The sequence below is a fragment of the Medicago sativa genome, chromosome 8 (genome assembly GCF_051527215.1).
Source record: "Medicago sativa cultivar Bolivia chromosome 8, Bolivia_mono, whole genome shotgun sequence".
Lineage (NCBI taxonomy): Eukaryota > Viridiplantae > Streptophyta > Magnoliopsida > Fabales > Fabaceae > Medicago > Medicago sativa.
This window is the reverse complement of record NC_140756.1, coordinates 29,981,640-30,006,431: the sequence shown is the minus strand read 5'-3', so window position 1 is coordinate 30,006,431 and position 24,792 is coordinate 29,981,640. Positions and strand designations below refer to the sequence as shown.

At 34.3% G+C, this 24,792-nt stretch overlaps 2 protein-coding genes across 2 annotated transcripts; both read left to right on the top strand.

Annotated features, from left to right (window-relative positions):
- Positions 1–4,821: 4,821 nt before the first annotated feature.
- On the top strand, positions 4,822–7,663 carry LOC146898259 (E3 ubiquitin-protein ligase SINA-like 7). The gene is made up of 4 exons (XM_085737913.1): positions 4,822–4,889; positions 5,000–5,128; positions 6,380–7,021; positions 7,227–7,663. Exons 1-4 carry the CDS (start codon positions 4,866–4,868, stop codon positions 7,476–7,478), a joined length of 1,047 nt encoding a protein of 348 aa, XP_085594039.1. The 5' UTR covers positions 4,822–4,865; the 3' UTR covers positions 7,479–7,663.
- A 7,428-nt stretch (positions 7,664–15,091) lies between these two features.
- On the top strand, positions 15,092–16,928 carry LOC146898258 (E3 ubiquitin-protein ligase SINA-like 10). The gene is made up of 3 exons (XM_085736531.1): positions 15,092–15,115; positions 15,542–16,159; positions 16,348–16,928. Exons 1-3 carry the CDS (start codon positions 15,092–15,094, stop codon positions 16,576–16,578), a joined length of 873 nt encoding a protein of 290 aa, XP_085592657.1. The 3' UTR covers positions 16,579–16,928.
- Positions 16,929–24,792: the final 7,864 nt, after the last annotated feature.

Here is a 24,792-nt window from a genome sequence, read left to right as displayed (position 1 = left end):
TACTATATTTGCATTAAATACGTCTTTAATTGCATTAACTAAGTAATATGAGAGAAAATTTGTAGACTTTGAATCAACGGGTGTGATCAAGTGTGAAAATAGAGGTTGAACGGATGAGATTAGATTAGTCATTAGTAAATGTTTAGGAGGGAAAAATGCACGGGATTAGGGCAAAGAAGGGTGAATTAGGGCAAACATGATAGCCAAGCAAGTCTAGCTTTTATAATAAAGGATATCCTTCTTGCTAATCATTGCTCCCTTTTATATAAGGTTAAGAGATTATTTTCTTGCTAGAATTATCCCTTAATTGTTGGATCAAGTGACACATGTTCCTTTTCTCTAACCCATTGTTGATTCCACTTTGATGACTTGGCTTTGCTTATATTTGGATCATAATATTGACTGCCTGACCCTTGCCAATTACAACATCAAAGTGAAGTCAACCCTCAACCTCATCCTCCGTTTTGGTTCCTGACCCTTACTTTAGAGATAACATAAAGTCCTTGACTTTTGCTCGTTTTGTTTTATATTATGTTGTATAGTTATTTTTTACTGTGCATGATTTTCTGCAATTTAGGAAACAAAATTAGCTTTTAACATTAGCTGAAATTCTGCAAAATTTTTAATATATAGATACATTAAATATGTAATTACTCTTGCCATATAGTCAGATTGAAGCTTAATTGTAAGACCAAAGTATCATCATGATTGATAAGAGTCGTGAATTTAAAAGAAATCAAGACTTTTTTGTGATTCTAGACGAGTGAAACAAATTTACGTACGTGATTTGGAGTCCATACAGATCGTTAATGAGCCATTCTTGTTTTGGTTAATGACTCCGTTATTTTTTGTTTTGGTTAATGATAGGTATCATTTTCGAATTTTTTTGCGAACCTGCCTGTTACTTGCACCAATGCTGTAACAGACCTATTTTGGCATATGTTTTTGACATCTTGCTACATACGATAAATTATTCAATGATTAGAGAAATAGTTTGATTGAACATTGACAATTTTTTTTGCTTTGTACATCAGATGCCTCTTCATGCACATTACATGTCATATTAATTGCTATTTTACATGTCATGGGTAAATCAGAACTCACACTTTATCTTCTATACTCTACAAAACCAGATATATTCGCTGATATTACATGAACCATGGGATGAAGCTGGTTGTTTATGCCCTGGAAAGAATCAATCTGGTACTGAGGATATAGATAATTTTCTATCTAACATTTCAATCCTAGCAAATTGATTTTCAACTTCATTACAAGAAAGGCGTTTCGGTAGCAGAGAGTTGCAAATTTTAACTTGTAAGTTGGTCGTATGTTTTCTTTTTGCTTTATTTTATATAGTTAAAGTATATCTTCATTTTCCGTTTTTTTTAACTTGTGTGAATGATAGTATCTGAGTATTGGCGTTGTTTCTTTATGTATGACCATATGAATTATAAAAGAAATAATTTGACTAACTCTCGTATACGATGTATCAGGTGCAAATTAATAGGCAAAAGTTTTGTGATTAGAGACACGCTTGTTTGTCATTTTTGAGTTTTGAATTGCTTTCTCTTGACTCACATTGATTCTTTTTAGACGTACAATGTAATGCTTGTGGTTAGGTAGTGACAAGCCTCGTGCTTAATGGTATCCTTTATTTTATTTTATTTTATTTTATTTTATTTTTTCTTTATATTAAAGTGTAGCTGGAGGGAAAACTAGGAACACAGTATAAGACCGTTTATTAGTTTAAAGCCATCCAACTGTAGTTGAAGTACCATTTCCATGTAAGTCATATTTTTATAGGTCTGTCAGTTATGAAGTTGTTTGTTAGTTATTGCGTATAAATAGAAAGAAAGTCATTTGAGAGTAATAGGGCCTTATGGCCTTACTTGTTCTGTAACCAAAGGGGTTTCTTTCCCATTTTCCAGTAACAGGATACATATTCTATCAGATAATTTATGAGGCCATGAAATGTTGGTGCTAGGCGGAGTTGTTTGCGCTTGTCTTTTAGCATCCTTTTAGCATAAGCTCACTACTTTAGGCCTCAATAATGATCGTTGGGCTCCGTTCTCCACCAAATGTGAACAGACAATGAAAACATAGATCAATACTATTCCAAACCTTTATCACACAACGCGCAATTAGTAGAACAAACAACCCCACGATATTGTAACTGTAGTCTACTTGGAAGACAATTGCGACAAGAAGTTTTTCACCTTTGGTGGAACCTTTTTGCACAAAATAAGATACTATCTCCCTGCAACATAAAAGTGAGAGGCATCAACAAATTTATTAATACATAAACAATACACACCACTCCAAATAGCCTCCATGCTTTTAAGCTGTCATATATATTTTTTTTGAACAAGCCAACTTTCATATGTTTTTATCCTCTTGAATCAAAGTGAATAAGGGAGTACTAATGATTTTGATTGTTATACAATGATGAAGTAAAGAGTGCACGACCATTCTAAGATTTTGTTGATGCTACTAACAAATGAGCCACTAATATTTGTACATCGAAGGATGGATTGTAGTTGATTTTTGGATTTGATCTGCCACTTAACCAATTCTCATCCCATGCAAAATTTGAAGTCATCATTATTCATTAGTGTACCACCCCTACTAGCGTGCCACCCCTACTCCAAATGCTTTATACACATAACTCGAGTTATGGAAGTCTAGCAGGTACCAAATAAATAACTCAAAAAATATTTAGGTTTGAGAAAACGAGTGGTAAAAATCACCTTTTTTTGGCAAAATTATTAGTTATAATCAACTAAAAGACACCAATGTCTAATTAAATGAGGTGTTATACTAACACAATCAAACAAACGATACAAGCTAATTTTTGCGGGACACCATTCATAGATAGTCAACGAGGAGCCTCTATCATAAGGTATGTCCAATTTTTGTGGGAAATATGAGGAATCATCGCTACATCTCTTTCTGCATTGTGAGGTGACTAGTAAGGCTTGCTAGTTTCTTATGTGTTGGATGGGCTGTAATATTGTAAACCCAACCACCACCACCCCCCCCCCCCCCCCCCCCCCCCCCCCCCCCTCCCCCCATCGGGAGTGTTGGAGTAAGTGGGATTCAAATAAGCGGATCCAAAGGGAATTATGGCTTATTTGACAGACAACAATTTGAGATATCATAAGACCTATTCTTACTGCTTTCATAGCTAATCAATCCCCCTCATTCACCACATCACAAATAAGGTGAAACAATTTATCCATACATATGACAAACAAGTAAGGTGAAATGGGATCTCCATGTCTGAAACCTTTCTTTGGGGAAGGAAAACAAATAAGCTCTTGCATCATTCCATCTCACATTAGTCCTCCTTGTCTTGACATAAGCCATAATAACATTAATTATTTCCATTGGAAAAGCAACTTCAATAATATTCTCGTGCATAAAGTTCCAACTCAACATATCATAAGCCTCAGCAAGATCCACCTTAATAGTAAAACAACCCACTTTACCAGTTGATTTATTCATGCTATGAATAATTTTTGAGCAACCACTATATTTTCATTAATACATCTAAGGTTATATAGGGGTGTTCAAACCTGAACCAATTCAATAGAAAAACCGCAAACTGAACCAACCCAAACTGAAACTGTAAAAAACCGAATTTGGTTCGGATGTATTCAGATTATTTTTTTACTCAACCGCATGGTTTGGTTTGATTTGCGGTTTTTATCTTACTAATCGAACCAATCCAAACTAAACCGCAACATAAGAAAAACACTAACTAAACATATGTTACTTTGACCAATACTCAAATAAACTCAATGGAAAATTTTATAAAATGACATATATTTTCTCTTGTTAAGTTTCTTCTTTGCTTTTTACTTATAAAATATATTTATGTGCTACTTGACCTTTTAGAGAAATATAAAATCATAATTTTTTGCATTTCTTACAAAATAATATTACTTTTTGTCCACGTTTTTAATTTGATCTATGTAGTTGCGAACATTGTTGGATAAAATTAAATTGTAATGTTGGATGAAATTTAAAACATTGTTGGAAAGATTAATGAAAATATGTTGCGTTTTAGCCTTTTAACTTTATTCGGATTGTATTTTAAAAGTCAACCGAATCAAACCAAACCGCATGCATTTTTATCTTGCAGTTCGGATGACTAATTAAACCAAACCGCACCGCGGGTTACCCACAATATTTGTTTTTGGTCAGACTCTTTTCATACACATGTTAATCCTAATTAAACACATCAATTACGGTCAATAAATAAACTTCTAAAATTAGACCCATCAATTAGGATTGGCTTGAATATTTTTTTTTTTTGACGATGGCTTGAATAAATTTATTAGGAGATATTCTTGCATGAACTCTTACCTAAGAGATTATTCTTACACCCAACCAATAAAAATATGACACATGTTATTAACTTTAAAAAAATGTGATTTTAATTAAGGAAATGGAAACAATAAATGGTGGTGGGTGATTTTTGTTGGTTAAAGAAAGTGGAAAAAGGAGAGAGAAATATTTAAAAATAATTAGAAAAAAATGATGATATTAATTATTTTTATTATTTTAATGAGATGTTTGATTTTAACTGGTTGGGTGTAAGAATGATCTCTTAGGTAAGAGTTCATGTAAGAATTTCTCATTTATTAGGATCGATTTGAATGTTTTTTTTTGGGGAATTTGAAAAGGTTTTGTGTGGGATTGGTTTAAATCTAATTAAACCATATATACCTTTTTTTAAACTATTTTTTAGGATTGATTTGAATTTGAGAATTCAGTTGCCTTTAAAAGAGAGATATCGGTTACTACACAAGCAAAAAGAGAGAGAGAGAGAGAGATCAGTATCGAGCAAAACCGAAAGCAACATGTTCAAAAAGATGTTCAAAGAGGTATTACCCCTCCTCTTTTTGTTTTTGATTATATAATAATAAAGTTGTAATGGTGTAATGTAGTTGTCTATAATACTTTTTTTTTTCTTTTCTTAATATCAATTTTATAGCCAAATCACCGTGTAATGGTGGCACATGCCAACGACGGTGAAGAGACTTCTGATTCTTTGATGATTTCCGACCCTCATGCGTTTGATTGCTGCATTTGTTTTGCACCCTTGACTATCCCTGTGTTCGAGGTATGCATCTCAATTGTTAATCAATATTAATTTGTTGTCATATTTTGTGGTGATTGATTGTTATACTCCTTTCATATTTTGAGGGAAAAAACTTGAGAATCATGTAGAATGATTAAATTTATTTGTTCGATTCGATCCCATGGGTGGGTAGCCTTAGCCTATGTGTCTCGATACTCATACATACGCTACAACACATGTTAGATAACTCACAACCTTGGTGATTTTTTTGCCTTTGCGATACTCTTAAACATGTTTAGTTTTCTAAACTCAAAAAGCTGAATTTAAATTTCTGATTGAAATGAGTACAATTCACGTGTATTTTTGTTATTGAATATATGTGAAAATGGTAACAATAAGATTTAAAAGACCTTTGTTGTAAAAAAACACTTTTAAACACATTATTATATGATGTACTTTTCCTAAATAATATTTCAACACATAGCAATGATATTGTGGTTTGGTAGAATGAGTGCGGAACATATAGGGTTTAAGTGATAAGTACGGACAGAAACATGCTGACCTCTCGTAGAGGTCGACACCATGACCTATTTAAAGCCTAATCCAACTCGGCCTGTTTGATAACAAGGATATATGCTTTTTGTAAAGTCTATTTAATTAAATAGACATGCCCAATGCTTACAAAAAGTCTATTAGGCCTGCCAGACCGGTATATATATAATGTATCTTTCACTTTGCTACCGTTGAAGTTTTCTTTATAAATTAAGGCCGTCAAATGATTTGGTTTTTTAGTCGAAGGCCGTTGGTGTGATTAGGTCTTCTTAGGATATGATTATTTAGTAGCAAACTTCTTGGTGTGTTTAGATCTTCATAAGATTTGACCTATTTAGTAGTTGATTTATTGGTGTTGCTAGGCCCTCGTGTAAAATAAGTATTCAGACTTTACCAAACCTTTAAAATTGTCGGAACATGCCTTAAAAACAAGTCTATGACAGACAATAGGCTAGACTCGAGGCCTGTAGTCTTTGTAGTAGGCCAGACTTAGGCTTTATAAAGCCTGGTCCGGCCTGATCCTTTTACACCCCTATTGATACGGAGCTCTCCCTCATAACAAAAATAATAATTAACAACTAACATTAATCCTACCATTTAAGGAAAAAAAATTAAAATTGAGTTGGTTATACATTTTACTGCATGGCTTGCTATTGCAAGAAAATCTCTATTTTAATTAATTTTATTCTAGCAAATGTTTCCAAATCTAACTTGATGATTTTCTTGTATGTTGCAATTCAGTGTGATAATGGTCATGTTGTTTGCTCTACCTGCTGTTCTAAACATGGGAACAGATGTCAAAAATGTTTTACAGGCATTACCTTGAAACGATCCAGAGCCATTGAGAATCTATTGCAATCTATCAAAATGTCATGTCTGAATGTAAAACACGGTTGCAAGGAGAGAATAACTTATAGTGGAAAGAGGAAGCATGAAGAAGAATGCATCTACGTGCCATGTTACTGCCCCATTTTAGGTTGTGACTTTGCTGCGTCATCTAAAGTGTTATCTAACCATTTTAGCCATTTGCACAAGGATTCTCGAATCCAATTTTCATATGGTAGCCCCTTCTTTGTCACCTTGAAGTTTAATGATGAAGCCATTATTCTTCAAGAGAACAGTGTTGGGAAATTGTTCATTCTAAATAATAGAACTGAGAGTGTGGGAAATGCAGTCAATATTAGCTGCATTGGTCCTCCCAACTCTTCTGAACCACGCTACTATTATGATATTTTGGCTAGGTCCCAAAAATCCAGTGCAAAGTTCCACAATTTTTCGAAGAATGTCCAACGAGTTTCTTTAGAAACTCTTTCATCAGAGTTCCTTTTAATTCAATTTGGTTTTTCCGAACTACTCAAGTTAGAAATTTGCATAACCCCCAAGGTATCTATCTCCTTTACTTTACCTCACTTGTTCTTCTCAATTAAAGTCTTGATATTTTCTTTTTCCTTTCGAATTTTAACCCTATCATTTTATATGAAATTCATTCGTTTTTTCAAATAACTAAAATGATTGTAACCTGTTTTAGTTTTTTTTTTCTGGTGTTATTTATTATTATTGATTAGTTTTGTTGGTAATTGTGGTGTAGATGCAAATCTTCGTACAAACCCTGACTGGAAAGATTATCCCTTTGAAGGTGGAGAGTTCAGATACGGTGGCCAGCGTGAAAGCGAAAATTTGTGACAAGGAATGGTTCATATTGCACCAGCATTATCTGTTCCTTGGAAATAAGCAACTAGATGACCGCCTCACCATTGATGATTACGACATCCAAGATAAGTCCATCCTTTACCTCGTCGGCGACCCTCATCATGAAGACAACCACTCACCCTATAGCTAGATAAATCATACATTATTGATAACATGGAGTCCTTGACTTTTGCATTTCTGTTTAAGGATTTGAATTTTTCCTTTTTTTTTTCTCGAGCTGTAAAATGGTTTTTTTTTTTTTTTTTTTTTTTTTTTTATCATGGATGATTTTCTGCAATTGAAGAAATAGATTCAGTTTTCAAACTTTAGCTAAAATTGTAGAGTTATTCTCGCATGGATACATTTGATCACTCCTGCAATTGATGTTGACGAAAAGCGATTAGGAATATTCTAGTTAACATGTTTGAATTCATGCAAGATTCTTTGCAAACATGTTTGAATTCTTTATCTATTAGTCCAGCTTAGGTCTTAGGAGACAACATTCAAGTTACTTGTTGTTGTCTCAGCGAAAACATCAACACTATTAAATTCAGTTACAAACATCTACACATTTTAAGTTCTCGCTGATGTAGACCTCTCGGCTAATAAAACCTTGACAAAACTGTTGATTTGTTTTTTTTTTTTTTTGAGGGAACTACGGTTGAATTGTTATTTGTCATCCTTAAATATTTTTATGATACTTTTTTTTCACATGGTGATGATGATTTCTTCAAGGGAGGGAGGGAACTTTCTATTCTAGTGAGTACATGTTTTTGTAAAATATAAAGAACCAAACCAAGGTCAAAACGTCTGTTCCTTTATTCAACAATCCAAACCTCACCACTGCCATGTAGCCTCCATGGCGTCTGGTACAATCACGATATCCTCCGTCGCGTCACAACCCCCCTTGAATCCCTGATGGGGCGGTTAAAGCAGCCATTGAAGCGATCACCCAATGTGGTATGCTATGTTCGATCTTCTTTTCATTCGCTACTCTGATCATGTTGCTTCATGTCCACTAATCCTTGATGTTATTGTGTTTCGATGCATTCAATGTGTATCTTGATCTAAGTTCTGTACTAGCAAATGTTCACACACCATATATTTTTACAATTTAGTTTCGTGCTCGTGTGATGGCTTGATGAATTGTGCACGTGGTGTGTGATTGTTTACCCCGGATTTGGATTTGATTCTTTGCCCCTTTGGATTGATATGTACTACTTGTTGGGTGGTTTGTTTTTTGCGTTTAATGGATACGGTTTTATGTCCCCTAGACATTTATAACCTTCCTTTTTATTTCATCTACTTATAGTTGTACATTGGTTCACAATCTACACGTCATTTGAGTTAAAAAAAAACATTATCTTTAGATGTATTTGTGATCAAATCTACCTATATATCTAGTTTATAAGAGAAAATACGACATTAATTATCTTTTAGTTGAACATTTTTTTTTTGTTAAAAACACACCCTTAGTAATATTTTTAAATTAAAGTAAGTATTTTACAATATATAACATAATAAAAAACTCACCTGGGTTTGTACCAAAAAAAAATTCACTTGGGTTAGTTTGGTGATGTTTTCTTGAGACCTTGGATACGTGGTTCTGTTAATGCACATCTTTCCTCTAGTAATAATAATATAATATGATTGAACACGTATGTATTAAACTTAAAATGTATGGAGAAATATACTCTTTCCATGTATATCTAGTTTATAAGAGAAAGTTGGATCAACAAAAAAAGATGTATTTAGTTTAAAATTTGGACAACATACATAAACTTTTGTTGACCAAACTTTTTCTTATATATAGAATCGGAGGAAGTAATATGAGAAGATATATAAAACGAAATACAAGAAAAAATATGGATAGACGGTCAAATTTAGTGTGTCTTTCCGCTAGGAATAGTAATAATATAATATCTTTTGTGAAGGAATAATATAATAGAATATGATTGGATACTCATGTATTTAACTAAAAAAAATAATAATTAATAACGAAGAGGTCATATTTTTTTGGCGAAGCCCAAGCATGCGTGGCCATATTTTGCTTCAAATATGGTTACATTTGATAGAGACATTCTTTACTCAAAAGCACCAAAGGACAGATCGTTTGCGGCCAAAAATCATTGACAATGAAATTGCCTATATTTTCTAATCTTTTTTCTTTTTTGAAGGTAATATTTTCTAGTTTCTATGTGAGTCTTTTGTTTTAATAGCTTGATTTTATTGTACTAGAACAACGTGATTATGCTTTACTCAAAAACTTGATTTTGATTATGTATTTGTTTTTTTAATCACTATTAGGCAAAAGATGAAAGGGTGACATTCACCAAAGACAGTGAAGAGATCGTTTATTCCGCAAAAGATTGCCGTTATTGTTTTCAACCCTTAACTATTCCCGTCTTTCAGGTATGTATGTATTATGAGAGAAGAAATGAGAGAATAATAGAGAAAATCATATTGTTGTTATTTATCAAATGAGAGTGATTACAACTTATATAGGCATTGTGTAGGTGCACAATTATTACAATGGTAATCACATAGGACATAGAAACTAGATTAACTAACTAATATGAACAAAGGAAGCTATCTAGTTAGGTAACTTGCTGCGCAAGTTATCATCATTCTCTTCTTTATCTTCATGATGTAATATCCCCCCACAAGTTGGAGGATGGTAAATATTAACCATGCGCAACTTGGATAAAAGAGTCTGAAATGGTTGGGGAAGCAAGGCTTTAGTGAAGAAATCAGCAGTTTGGTCTTGAGAAGTGACTGGAAGAAGCTTCATCATGCCTGCCTGAAGCTTGTCTCTAACCAAGTGGCAATCAATTTCAAGATGTTTGGTGCGTTCATGAAAAACTGGGTTTGCAGCAATATGAAGAGCACTTTGATTGTCACAATATAAGACAGGCAACTTAATGGTGGTGATCTGCAAATCCTGAAGCAAATAAAGTAACCACTGAAGCTCACAGGTTGCAGCTGCAAGTGCCCTATATTCTGCCTCTGAGGAAGACCTAGAGACAGTGAGCTGCTTCTTAGTACGCCATGAAATCAATGACTTGCCTAAGAAGAAGCATTGGCCAGATATTGATCTTCTGGTATCCAAGCACCCTGCCCAATCAGCATCAGAAAACCCTAGAAGATGGAGTTCTGAATCTCTAGGGAAAAACAAGCCTTTGCCTGGAGAACTCTTAAGGTATTTCAACACTCTTAAAGCAGCAGTGTAATGTACTTGTGTAGGTTTAGTAAGGATCTGGCTTAGTTGTTGAGTGATGAAAGTAATATCAGGTCTTGTGGTATTGAGGTACAAGAGTCTACCAATCAGCCTTCTATAAGAGGAAATGTCTTCATAAAGAGGACTGGAATCATTATGAAGCTTGACTGATGGATCAGAAGGTGTTGAGACAGGTTTTGAATATGTGAGACCTGAATCATGCAAAAGATCTAAACAATATTTCCTTTGGCAAAGAGAAATACCCTGATGTGAATGAGCTACTTCTAAACCAAGGAAATATTTTAATTGACCTAGATCTTTGATTCTGAAGGAAGCATGCAAGATGGACTTTATGTTTGTAAACTCAGACATAGAGTTGCCAGCAAGAATAATATCATCCACATATACCAAAAGAAGAGTGAAAGTATCAGAAGTGGATTTGGTAAAGAGGGAGTGATCTGAATTTGCATGTTTATATCCTTGAGCTAGTAATAAAGCAGTGAGCCTTTCATACCATTTTCTGCTAGCTTGCTTTAAACCATAAAGAGATTTCACCAATTTGCAAACTTGATTAGGTTTGGAAGCTTTGACTCCTGGAGGTAACTGCATGTAAACATCTTCTTGTAATTCACCATGAAGGAAGGCATTGTTTACATCAAGTTGATGAATAAACCAATGATGGATGGAGGCCAAAGCAATCACCAATCTGACTGTAGTGAGTTTTGCAACAGGAGAGTATGTGTCAAAATAGTCCAAACCTTCAACTTGAGTGTATCCTTTAGCAACCAATCTTGCTTTAAATCTCTCTATAGAGCCATCTGCATGATGTTTAATCTTATACACCCATCTGCATCCAATTGGTTTGATGTTTGCAGGTAAATCAACAAGTTTCCAGGTACCAGTTTGTTCAAGAGCAGCAAGCTCAGTCTCCATGGCCTTGTTCCAACAATCAAATTTACTTGCCTCAGCATAGGATTTTGGCTCAGTATGTGTTTGAAGGGACAAAACAAAATGAAGATGAGAATCAGACAATTTATTGTAAGAAAGAGAATCTATAATAGGATAAGAAATACTATCAGAAGTTGCAGAAGATGATTGATTGGAAATCTGGCAAACAAAATCCTTGAGATGTGGTGGTGGCTTTCTGCTTCTGGATGATCTAGGAAGATCAGGAGGAGGAGTAGGAGATTGAGCAGAAGGAGTAATGGTGGAAGGAGGATCCAAAGAAGGAGGGTCAATGAAAGGAGAAGGTGATGCAGGAGCATCAGAAGGAGTATCAATAGAAGAAGAAGATTGAGAAGGAAAGTATTCCCATTGGGGAGCATGGGAAGAGACATAAGGAAGAATGTGGTCATGAAAAGTAACATGTCTAGAAATGAAAATCTCTCTAGACTGTAAATCAAAAAGAACAAAACCTTTTTATCCTGACTTATAACCCAAGAAAACACATTTTCTTGCCCTAAAGTCAAGTTTGGTTCTATGAGATTGAAGAGTAGAGGCATAACAAAGTGAACCAAAAACTTTGAAAACATTGATATCAGGAATTGAATCATAGAGAAGTTGATAAGGAGAAAGGTTATGTAATAAAGGAGTAGGAACTCTATTGATTAGGAAGGTAGCATGATGTACAGCATAGCACCAGAAGCTCTTAGGAAGTTTAGATTGGAACAAAAGAGCTCTAGCAACATTCAAGATGTGCTGATGTTTTCTCTCAACTCTCCCATTTTGTTGGGGAGTTTCAACACAAGACTTTTGATGCAAAATACCTTTAGAGGCATAAAAATTAGGAATAAGAAATTCAGGACCATTATCTGATCTAACAGTTTTAGGAACAATGTGATATTGGTTTTCAATCATAGTGATAAAGTGTTTGACATGATCAGAAACTTCAGATTTATTTTTAAGTAAAATGGTCCAAACAAATCTGCTAAAATCATCTACAATGGTGAGGAAATATTTGTGATTGTGAACAGAAGGAGTGGCAAGAGGACCCTAGATATCAAAGTGCAATAATTCAAATTTAGAATGAGCATGAGAAGAACTAGAAATAAAAGGTAACCTTTTGTGTTTGGCAAAGTGACAAACATCACATATAGCTTTATTATCATAAGAAATTGATGGATACAATGTTTGCATGGAAACCAATCTCTGATGAGAGAGGTGACCCAATCTAAAATGCCAAGTGGCTGAATCAGGAATTACATTGGAAGTTTTATCAGAAGGAAACAAAGAACTAGTTGAATTACAAAGAGTAGGAGCAACTTTATTGGAATGAAACAAGTGAGGGTGACTTGAAGCAAAAGCATTCACCACCAATCTGTATAAGCCATTCAGTTTTTCACCCAAACCAATCATCTTCCTTGTATTCAAATCCTGAATGACACAGCTATTAGAGGAAAATTGTACATAACATGATAGTGATTCACATAGTTTGAAAACAGAAATGATATTCAATTTGAATGCAGGAGAATATAAAACATGATTAAGATACAAGTTTGGTGAAAATTGAATGTTACCAGCAAAATGAGCTAACACAGAAGTTTCATTTGGAAGGTTAACATTAACAGGTTTAATTTTGTAAAATGAGGTAAAACTAGACAAAGAACAACAAATATGATCATTAGCTCCTGAATCTAAGAGCCAATAATCAGAATCAGTTTGAATGGAACATGAAATGACACTATATATACCTGTCTGAGAAGCAACACCAGATGAATGACCTGAAGAAGCAGTGGTAACATGATTTGAGACAGGTCCAGAAGGAGGTGCAGCTGAGGAAAGTAAATTTGCTTGTTGCAACAAAGACACAAGATGATCATACTTTTCTTGAGTTAAACTGAAACTGGAACCTGTTGATACCACATCAGAAGAAGGTGTAGGCTTGCTTGCATTAGAAGTTTCAGCATTAGCCACTTGTGAAGAGGAACCACCCTTGTTGAAACTAGGGTGACCATGCTTTTGGTAACAAAATTCTATGGTGTGATTGTAACGATTGCAAAAGGTACAAAACCTACTATTGCCTTTGTTACCACCATTACCAGTCTTGCCCTTATTACCAGCAAATTTTCTAGAATCAGAAGCATTAACAGAGATGCTTGATTCATCAAGAGAGATAGGAGAAGGAAGTAAAGCATTCTGACTTTCTTCCTGAACCACTAAAGAGTATACTCTGTTGATTGATGGAAGAGGATCCATGAGTAATATCTGAGTCTTAACAACAGAGAAAGATTCATTCGATCCAGTCAAAAATTGAAGAATTTGATCCTCAACACGATAGGATTTGGCAAGACGAATAGAAGCACAACGACATTGATGAACACAAGTGCAATTAGGTATAGGCCTATGAGAATCCAATTCATCTCAAAGAGAACGAAGCTCAAGAAAATATTCCAAAACCGTTTTGTTACCTTGCTTGAGGTTGTTAATGGTGGAACGTAAGGTTGAGATACGAACACGATCAACCTTTGCAAATCTTTCCTTCAGATCAAGCCACGCAGAAATAGCAGTATCATGGAAAACGATAGTTTGAGCAATAGAATCTGAAACAGAGCTCAAGATCCATGAATGAAGGAGATGATTGCAACGTTCCCAGCAACTACGAATGAGATCATTAGGATCAGGAATTGGAATAGAACCGTCAATGAAAACAAGCTTGTTCTTGGCCCCCAAAGCACGCTGCATGGAACGACTCCATGCAAGATAATTGGAACCGTTTAACTTTGGTGAAATTGTGAGGGAATTAGGTCCTTCACTAGGATGAACGTAGTATGGTGAATCAGTATCAGAATTGGAAGGAACATTGCGAGGCGCCATGAAAACAGAGGCAAGAAATCACAGGGGAAAATTTGGGAAAAGAACGCAAAAAGAAGAAGAAGAAATTGCGATAATACGCAAGGAAGAAGAAAGAAGAGAAACCAGCTTCACGAAGGAAGCAAAGAAAAGAAGAAGAAAGCTTCAAGGTGAAGCTTTAATGGCGGAAGCACCGTAACTGAATCGTAACTAACTTTCTCAACCAATGGAGAAAGTTATCTGATACCATATTATGAGAGAAGAAATGAGAGAATAATAGAGAAAATAATATTGTTGTTATTTATCAAATGAGAGTGATTACAACTTATATAGGCATTGTGTAGGTGCACAATTATTACAATGGTAATCACATAGGAGATAGAAACTAGATTAACTAACTAATATGAACAAAGGAAGCTATCTAGTTAGGTAACTTGCTGCGCAAGTTATCATCATTCTCTTCTTTATCTTCATGATGTAATAGTATGTGTGTGTATATATACACATGCACACACACTTTCTTTCATAAGTTATTTTCTATTTCTGAGAAGAGTTAATTTGTTCTCATATATGCGATATGTTTCTTCTCATTAAATTTGATGCTTTTTCTAGTATTTCAAGATTGTATTCAATAGTGCCTGTTATACACTTCTCCTTTGGTGATACTCCCTTTGCTTTGCTTTGTGTTGCGTTGTGGTTTTGAGTAGCGCAGCTAGAGATCCATCAATTTAGGACTCTTAACATACACTATCACGTCCATGAATGGACAGTTGGAGGGTGATGCAAGTCGCCGATAAACTCTGATACTATTTTAGAATAAAAGCGAGCATGATGATAGAAGGAATCACTTTCATATATTTTAAATACTTGGATGAGTTATTTCAAGCCTTATAGGCTCAAGACTTATTTGCTTTACATTGCATTTGAGTATCAGTAACAATGCACTTCGATAAATAATTATGAATGTCTTTAATTTTGTACATCCTTCTATTTTTCAGACTTTAATTAGACGTCTATGGTATGTCTGTGATTGAGAACATAGATTTTGAGAAGAATAAACTTAGAATGACTACCTTTATGTTGGTTATACTTTTGATTGCATAACTTGCTGACAAGCCTTACAAAAATATGTCTTATCATATTTTATGGTATTCTAGCAATTAGTTTAAAGTCTAATCTGATGATTTACTTTTATTGTTGCAATATAGTGTGATAATGGTCATATTGTTTGCTCTATCTGCTGCCCTAAACTTCGGAACAAGTGTCACAAGTGCTCATTGTCCATTAGCTCAAAACGTTGTAAAGCCTTTGAGAATCTATTGCAGTCTATCGAAGTGTCATGTCCGAATAGAAAATATGGTTGCAAGCATGAAGAAAAATGCATCTATAAGCCATGTTACTGTCCCTTTTCAGGTTGTGGCTTTGTTGCAAATGATACTGTGTTGTCTAATCATTTGAGATTTGAACACACAGATTTTCGAATCAAATTTTGTTATGGTAAATCATTCGTGGTCTCCTTAAAGTCTAATGATGAAACCATTGTTCTTTATGAGGAAAACGATGGCAAACAATTTATTCTCAATAATAGTACTACACATTTAGGAAATGCAATCAATATTTGCAACTTTGATCAAAATGCTGGTTGGTTTGAGTATCGGTATGATATATTGGCTACGTCTCAGAAATGCAAACTGAAATTACACTCTATTGTGAAGAGTGTCCAACGGGTTACTTTAGAAAATCTTTCATCAGAGCTCATTGTGATTCCATCTGGTTCTTCTAGTCTTCTCAAGCTAGAAATTTGCATAACTTGCGTAACCTTCACGGTACCTCCCATATCCTTCTATTTGCGTTGGTTATTTTCCTATTAAAGACTTATTGTTTTATCTTATGTTCTGAATTTATACTCTAACATTTTATCTCAAATTCACTAGTTCTTTTCTATTTTTTGATCAATTCTTGAAATATCAGTCTTAAATTTTCTTTTATTGATATAATGGCAATTGAGGAGCAGATGGAAATCTGGGTTAAAGGCCTGGATGGAGAGATGATGACCATTAGGATTAATAGTTCAGACGACGTAGTCAATTTGAAAGAGAAGATTCTTTACAAGACTGCCATCCCAGTGCACGACCAACGTCTGATCTTTTCTGGTAAACAACTAGAGGATGGCCGGACCCTTGCCGATTATAACATCCAAGATAAGACAACCATCCATCTCCTCCTCCGCCTCCTTGGGGACTAGAAGACCACCACACCATCGCTGATTACTACATCAAAGAGCAGACAATTGTGCACCTCATTGTTTGTCGCCGTTGGTGACCCTTATCATGAATACAATCACTCTACAAGTAGAGAAATCATTAATTATTATTGATAACATAGAGTCTTTGTCGAAGATTTGACTGTTGTTCTTCTTTGGTTTGTCTGATTTTTTACAATTGAGGAAACACATTTACTTTTCAAATATTGCTGAAATCGTTCAGTAATTCTGACATAGAGTGGCTCCTGCTCTATAGTCTGATTGAAACATAATTGCAGCATCAAAACATCATTTGATCGATATGAATCAAGTAACTTGAATCCATTCTCTGATTCCCTGTGTATGAAATAAAAGTAGTGAATTGCAAGAGTATGTATGGTTGCAAAGTTGGATATATAGAAGGATTTGGAGGCCCTAAGCAGTTTGCCATTGAGTCATCTAGTGCTGCTGCTGCATAGGAGACTGAAACATCAAAACTAGAAAAACTTTCAGCGTCGATCATGCATATGCCATGAGTGATAAACTAATACACTCTTCATTTTTTCCCTCAAAAGAATTATGTCCCTTGAAGTCCTAAATTTACAATGTAAATCATATTTTTAAACCATCAACACAAACTCAGACACAATGAACCAATGATGCCACAACGTGATTTCTATAATTGGTACCGACTCAAATTTAATAATTAATGTATGACTATGAGTAGAGGTATATTGATATGATGTTTCAGCACTATATTTGTTTTGTTTATATTTAAATTCATTGTCTTAATTTAACATTTAAAATTATTTGATTGAAACATTTAAGAGTAAATAAACTGTATATAGGATAATGGCATCTTGTCATTTGAGAGTAATAGGGCCTTATGGGGGTTCTTTCCCATTTTCCAGCAACATGATACATATTCTATCAGACAATTTATGAAGCCATGAAATGTTGGTGCTAGGCGGAGTTGTTTGCGTCTATCACCGTCCTTTTACAATGAGTGTTGGGCTCCGTTTTCCGCCAACTGTGAACACTACTTGGACAATGAAAACATAGATCAATACTATCTTCCAAACCTTTATCACACAGCGTGCAATTAGTAGCAGAATCAACTCCACGATATTGTAACTGTAGTCTATTTGAAAGACAATTGCGACTAGCAGTTTTTCATCTTTGATGGAACCTTTTTGCACAAAATAAGATACCATCTCCCTGCAACTTAAAAGTGAGAAGCATCAACAAAGTCAATATATAATACATAAACGATACACGCTACGTACCAAATAGCCTGCATGCTTTTATCTTCTTTTATCAAAGTGAATAAGGGAGTACTAATGATTTTGGTGGTTGTACTATGATGAAATGAAGAGTGCACTAAAGGACCTTCCAAGATTTTGTTGATGCTACTAACAAATGAGCCACTAGTATTTGCGATTTCTCCATAGAAGGATGGGTTGTAGTTGATATTTGGAATTCATCTGCCACTTGATTAAGCCAATAATTCTCATCCCACACAACATTTTGAGTCATCAGTAGTGTACCACCGCAACTAGTGCCTTCATCGAGGGGTTTAGTACTCCAAATGCTTTCCACACATAACTGGAGTTAATTGAAGTCTAGCATCAAATAATTAACTCGAAAAATATTTAGCTTTGAATAAACGAGCACTAAAAATGACCTTTTTTTTTGCCAAAAATATTAATAATATTGTTTTGTACCAAAAAATCTGTGTACATTTATACTACGATTTTTTTAAGAATACAAAAGGGCCTAAGCTTAAAAGAAGACAATAATGTCTAATCAAACGAGGTGTTGTCACACCAGCATAATCAACTAAAAGATATAAACTAATCTGTACGGGACACCGTTCGTAGATGATTAAAGAGAAGCCACCATCACACGCCAAATTCACTAGAGCATCTGCACAAGAATTTGCTTCTCTAAAGGTATGACAAATTCAAACCTCCCAATTTAACTCCAAATTTTCTTCTAATATTTGATTAACAAACTCGACCCAATAACAGACCCATGGTTACCAAACTCAAGATTAGACCCTACTACTCTTGAATCTACACGAAACTCCAATTTATGAAAGCCACACTCTCTAGCTATCTTCAAACCATAAAAAATTCCCCATAACTCTGCTAAAAATGCACTGCACACTCCCAAACACTTTGAAAATCCATATATATATCCACTCACCTCTGTCATTATGCAAAATTCCTCCTTAACCATACACACTATTAACTCTATTAGCTCCACCGGTATTTAGCTTAATCCATCCCATCGTTAGAAGTTGTCACCTAATGTTCTCCATTACCGAAGTGCTATTATCCATCACTTGTTGCTTGTAGTAAACTGAATTATATAGGTGAACTCTTTTGCTAATTTCCATCCATGGTTTAACGGGAAACACAAAAGTCTCTTCTTGAACCATTTTGTTTCTTCAATTCCACATCGTGTAAGAAGTTGTTGCCCAAAAAACTGCCCATGTCGCAGTACCTTCAAGCCCCAACTCTTTGGTCATATTTATAGTAATCCATTCCTCCAAGTCTGCTGCAAAAAACCACGGTTCAAGACTCGTACTGTATTCATCCAAATGACCATTGCTAATGGACAATCCCTCAAAACATGTAACGTGGTCTCGAGCTCATCCCCACAGTGGTAATGGTGACCCTAGATGCATCTTGGCCTACCGGACATTAGTTAATAACCCTGTCGTGTTGAAGGAGCCATATAAAACAATGAACTCGCTCATTCACATTAAATTTTCACACCCAGGACCAAATATTGGACCTGTTGTTAGAACTAAATCCACATAAAGAATTGTAAGCATAAGCAATTGAAAATTTTCCACTTTTAGAACCCGGCCAAACACACATATGCATTCCATAATCTTCACGCGGTGTAGGAAATGATGCCATCCTATTAATTATTTCACTAGGCAGCCTTTACAGCAAGTCATTTATGCACCAGTTTCCATTCTCATTCAAAAGTCATTTATTTTTCCATCTCCACTTGAAGCTTCTTTTACAATCTCAACCAACCACCATGACCTCAACCCTATTGAATACATTTTTGAATACCATCCAGCCTTGACATAAATGTCCGCTTAACATGTTTAACACTATCAATCGAACGTAATTTTCAGTTATCCACTTGACTATGAAGAGAAGAGAGACTATGCATTACAATGTCACTAACATTCCATGTGATCTTCAAAATCTCTTTATATGACACCTCCAATAAACAAGCACTCTTGAACCGAAACGGCGTAGACATCATATCATTCAAATCACCATGAGGAATTAGAATAGGGTGCTGATCTTAGAAATTCAACCTCTCCGATGATCATTACAAAGTGCACGATTCAACCTCTCAAAATTGCGACCTCCTCCATGATAATAGGACCTCTCCAAGTAAAGCGAGATCCTATTACACAAGGTCCATTAATCAACAATCATCTATTCTATTCTTAAAAAAATTAGTTAAATCTATTTATAGTAGGAACAACATTAGAATAGGCCCCTCAAAAAAAAAATTCTCCTTAAAATAGGAATAATATAAGTTAAACATTTGTTTGATTGTGCTATATACTAATTTATAACCCTACTAGTATGTTAACCCGTACAATGCACGGGCGACATACTAATGTTTTTTAATCTCTAAAAATATAACATTTTTTGTTTTTTATTTATTGATGAAAATTATTTATCTCTTATTTTCCTTATAAATTTGTCCGTGTTTTTTTAAACCGCAATGACAAATATGTGTTATATACATACATATATATATATATATATATATATATATGTATGTATGTATGTATGTATGTATATACATACATACATACATATATATATATATATATATATATATATATATATATATATATATTAGTGATAACGAAGGAGGATTTGAAATGCGAGATCTAAAAACATATCTATGTGTGGCACAAGTGGCAAGTACTCTACGGTTCACGGTTCTAGCAGGTCTCTTGATATAAATCAATCGTTTATTCTCGGATGCATTGACATTCCCCTTTTTTTTATTCAATTTATTGACACCGGAAGGGGTGACAAATATTAGAGATGCACTAAAATATATATCCTGTGTTTTTTTTTTGAGGGAATATCCCGTGTTTTTATGTATCAGTCAAAAAAATACAATTTTTTTTTTTTTATATTTATCAACACAAATGTTTTCCTTTTTTGTTATGTATCAATCACAAATATTTGTCCCTTATTTTATTTTTTTAGATTTATCAATGACAAATATTTCTTCAATATTTTTTTATGTATCAATGGCCGATATTAATAGTGGTTATTTATTTTTATCATTTACAAATATTTGACCCCTAATTTTCAAGATTACTTTTTGTCCATGTTTTTAATTTGATCTATGTATTTGCTAGCATTGTTGGGTAAAAATAATATTGTAATGTTGGATGAAATTTGAAACATTGTTGGAAACATTAATGAAAATATGTTGTGTTTTAACTTTTTAACTTGATTTTCATGTCGGGAACAAAAAATGTGTTGTCTTGAAAAAACCACACCAATCGATCCAACCACATTGGTTTGATTCAGATTGTATTTTAAAAGTTCAACAAACAAAACCAAACCGCATGCATTTTATTTTGCGGTTCGGATGACTTTTAGCCTCAAAACCGAAACAAACCACACTGTGAACACTCCTAATGTTACCCACAATTTTTCGAAACAAACCACACTATGAACACTCCTAATGTTACCCACAATTTTTTATTATTTTTTGGTCAGACTCTTTTCATACACATGTTAATCCTCGGCCACCACCAGAAAATCCTAATTAAACAGATCAATTACGGTGAATAAATAAACTTCTAAAATTACGGTGAATACATTTATTAGGATCGATTTGAATGGCTTTTTTTTTGTAGGATTGGTTTAAATATTTTTTTTTTGTTACAGGAATGGTTTAAATCTAATTAAACATATATACATTTTTTTTAACTAATTATCAGGATTGATTTGAATTTGAGAATTCAGTTGCCTTTAGAGAGCTATCGGTTACTAGTTACTATTTTAGAGAGGAAAAATGCTAGAGTTTAGAGAGAGATCGATCAGTATCTAGCAAAACCGAAAGCAACATGTTCAAAGAGGTATTTCCCCTCCCCTTTTTGTTTTTGATTATATAATAATAAAGTTGTAATGGTGTTTTTTTTTTGGATCAAAAGTTGTAATTGTCATGTAGTTTATATATAATAATACTTTTCATTCTTATCAATATTATAGCCTAATCATCGTGTAATGGAGTCAAGTACCAACGACTGTGAAGAGACTTCTGATTCTTTGATGATTTCCAATCCTCATGCGTTTGATTGCTGCATTTGTTTTGCATTCTTGACTATCCCTGTGTTCGAGGTATGCATCTCAATTGTTACTCTTAGAATAGTTAATTACTCTTAGAATAGTTAATATGTTTTAATATTTTGTGGTGAGATTGATTGTGATACTCCTTTCATATTTTGAGGGAAAAAAGTTGAGAATCACGAAGAATGATTAAATTTATTGCTTTGATCCCATGGGTGGGTAGCCTATGTGTCTCGATATTGGACACATAGCAGTGTCAGACACTCATACATACGCTACGACACATGTTAGATAACTCACAATATTGGTGATTTTTTTGCCTATGCATGCGATACTCCTAAACATGTTTAGTTTTCTAAACTCAAAAAGCTGAATTCAAATCTCTAATTGAAAACGAGTACAATCTATGAAGCACAGTCACTCCTCGGATTAAACGTGTTTCGGTGTCGGACATGCGTCGTGTCCTACACCGACACATATGATTACATTGAATTATAAGATTTTCTCAAATTATTAGCCGTGTCATGTCCAATGTCCGTGTCCGTATCCGTGCTACATAGATTAAAATTCATGTGTATTTTTGTTATAGAATATGTGAAAATGGTAACAATAAGATTTAAAAGACCTTTGTTGTGAAATAACACTTTTTCAACACATTATTATATGATGTACTTTTCCTAAATAATATTTTAACACATAGCAAGTGGTTTGGTAGAATGAGTGAGGAACATAGGGTTTAAGTGATAAGTATGGACGAGAACATGCCAGACCGCCCGATAGAGGTCGATGACATGACTTATTGAAAGCCTAATCCAACTCAGCCTGTTTGATAACAAGGATAGGTTCAAGCTTTTTGTATAGTCTATTTAATTAAATAGACCAGCCCAATGCTTACAAGTCTATAAGGCATGTCAGACCGGTCTATTTACACACACACACAAATATATATATATATATATATATATATATATATATATATATCTATATATATATATGGGGGCTGCTAACTTACACCCACCTAAAAACACTAAGGTGCAAGTTAGCAAGCTACACCCACCTAAAATTATTAAGGTGCAAGTTAGCAACCTTCACTAATTTACACCCACTTTCATCATTCCAAATATCGTTTCTTAAAAGTTTGTATTTATTACATGTTTTGTAGCTTAAGCATGTCATTGTCTTTTTTGTTTCTTTTTTAAGGATCTTTTTTAAGCTAGTTACAAAATTGCCGTTCTATTTAAAATTAATTAAAATATAAACAAAAGGGTGTTTTAGTAAATTATAAGTGGGTGCAGCTTGCTAACTTGCACCTTAGTGTTTTTAGGTGGGTGTAAGTTAGCAGCCCTCTATATATACTGTATCTTTCACTTTGCTTGAAGCTTTCTTTATAAATTCAAGCCTTCATATGATTTGATTTTCAAGTCAAAGGACATTGGTGTGATTAGGTCTTCTTAGGGTTTGATTATTTAGTAGCAGACTTGTTGGTGTGTTTATATCTTCATAAGATTAGACCTGTTTAGTAATTGATATATTGGTGTTGCGAGGCCTTCGTGTAAAATAAGTTCTCAGACTTTACGAGACCTTTAAAAATGTCGAGACATGCCTTAAAAAAGTGTCTATGACAGACAATAGGCCAAACTCAAGGCTTATAATTTTTGTAATAGGCCAGACTTAGGCTTTGTAAAGCCTGGTCCGGCCTGACCCTTTTACACCCCTAGTGATAAGGAACTCTCCCTTGTAACAAAAATAATAATTAACAACTAACATTTCTTCAAAAAATAATTAACAACTAACATTCCTCCTCCCATATAAGAAAAAAAAAATTAAAATCGAGTTGGTTATACTTTTTACTGGCTTGCTATTGCAAGAAACCTTTGAAAGAAAATTCCTTTATTTTAATTGATTTTATTCCAGCAAATCCAAATCTAACTTGATGATTTTCTTGTATGTTGCAATTCAGTGTGATAATGGTCATGTTGTTTGCTCTACCTGCTGTTCTAAACTTGGGAACAGTTGTCAAAAATGTTTCACAGGCATTACCTTAAAACGATCCAGAGCCATTGAGAATCTATTGCAATCTATCAAAATATCATGTCCGAATGAAAAACATGGTTGCAAGGAGAGAATAACTCGTAGTGGAATGAGCAAGCATGAAGAAGAATGCATCTTTGTGCCATGTTACTGCCCCCTTTTAGGTTGTGACTTTGTGGAGCAGATGCAAATCTTTGTAAGAGGCCTGGAAGGAGAGACGATGGCTATTATGGTTAAGAGTTCAAACAAGGTAGTCAATCTGAAGGAGAAGATTCTTGAAAGGACTATGATCCCAGTGCACCTCCAACGTCTGATCTTTAATGGCACACAATTACATGACAACCAGACCCTTGCCAATTGTAACATCCAAAGGTTTTCAACCCTCTTCCTCGTCCTCCGCCTCCTTGGAACCTAGAACTCCACCACACCATTGCCAATTACTACATCCAAGAGCAGACAATTGTCCACCTTATCGTTTTCCACCGTTGGTGGACCCTTATCATGAATACAATCACTCTAGAAGTAGAGAAATCATTCATTATTGGTAACATAGAGTCTTTGTTGAAGATATGACTGTTTTTTTTTTTTTGGTTTTGTCTTGAGTTGTATAATGATTATTTTTTTTTACTGGGAGATGATTTTTAACAATTGAGGAAACATATTTACTTTTCAAATATTCTGACATAGAGTGGCTCCTGCTCTATAGTTTGATTGAAACATAATTGCAGCACCAAAGCATCATTTGATCGATATGAATCAAGTAACTTGAATCCACTCCATGTGTCTGAAATAAATGTAGTGAACTGCAAGAGTATGCATGGTTACA

Excerpts from the sequence above, each read along its gene's own strand:
- LOC146898259 (XM_085737913.1), top strand. The coding sequence starts at position 4,866 with ATGTTCAAAAAGATGTTCAAAGAG. Across the intron at positions 4,890-4,999 it reads TCAAAAAGATGTTCAAAGAG|CCAAATCACCGTGTAATGGT; the intron begins GTATTACCCCTC and ends TCAATTTTATAG. Across the intron at positions 7,022-7,226 it reads AAATTTGCATAACCCCCAAG|ATGCAAATCTTCGTACAAAC; the intron begins GTATCTATCTCC and ends ATTGTGGTGTAG.
- LOC146898258 (XM_085736531.1), top strand. The coding sequence starts at position 15,092 with ATGAATGGACAGTTGGAGGGTGAT. Across the intron at positions 15,116-15,541 it reads ATGGACAGTTGGAGGGTGAT|TGTGATAATGGTCATATTGT; the intron begins GCAAGTCGCCGA and ends GTTGCAATATAG. Across the intron at positions 16,160-16,347 it reads TAACTTGCGTAACCTTCACG|ATGGAAATCTGGGTTAAAGG; the intron begins GTACCTCCCATA and ends ATTGAGGAGCAG.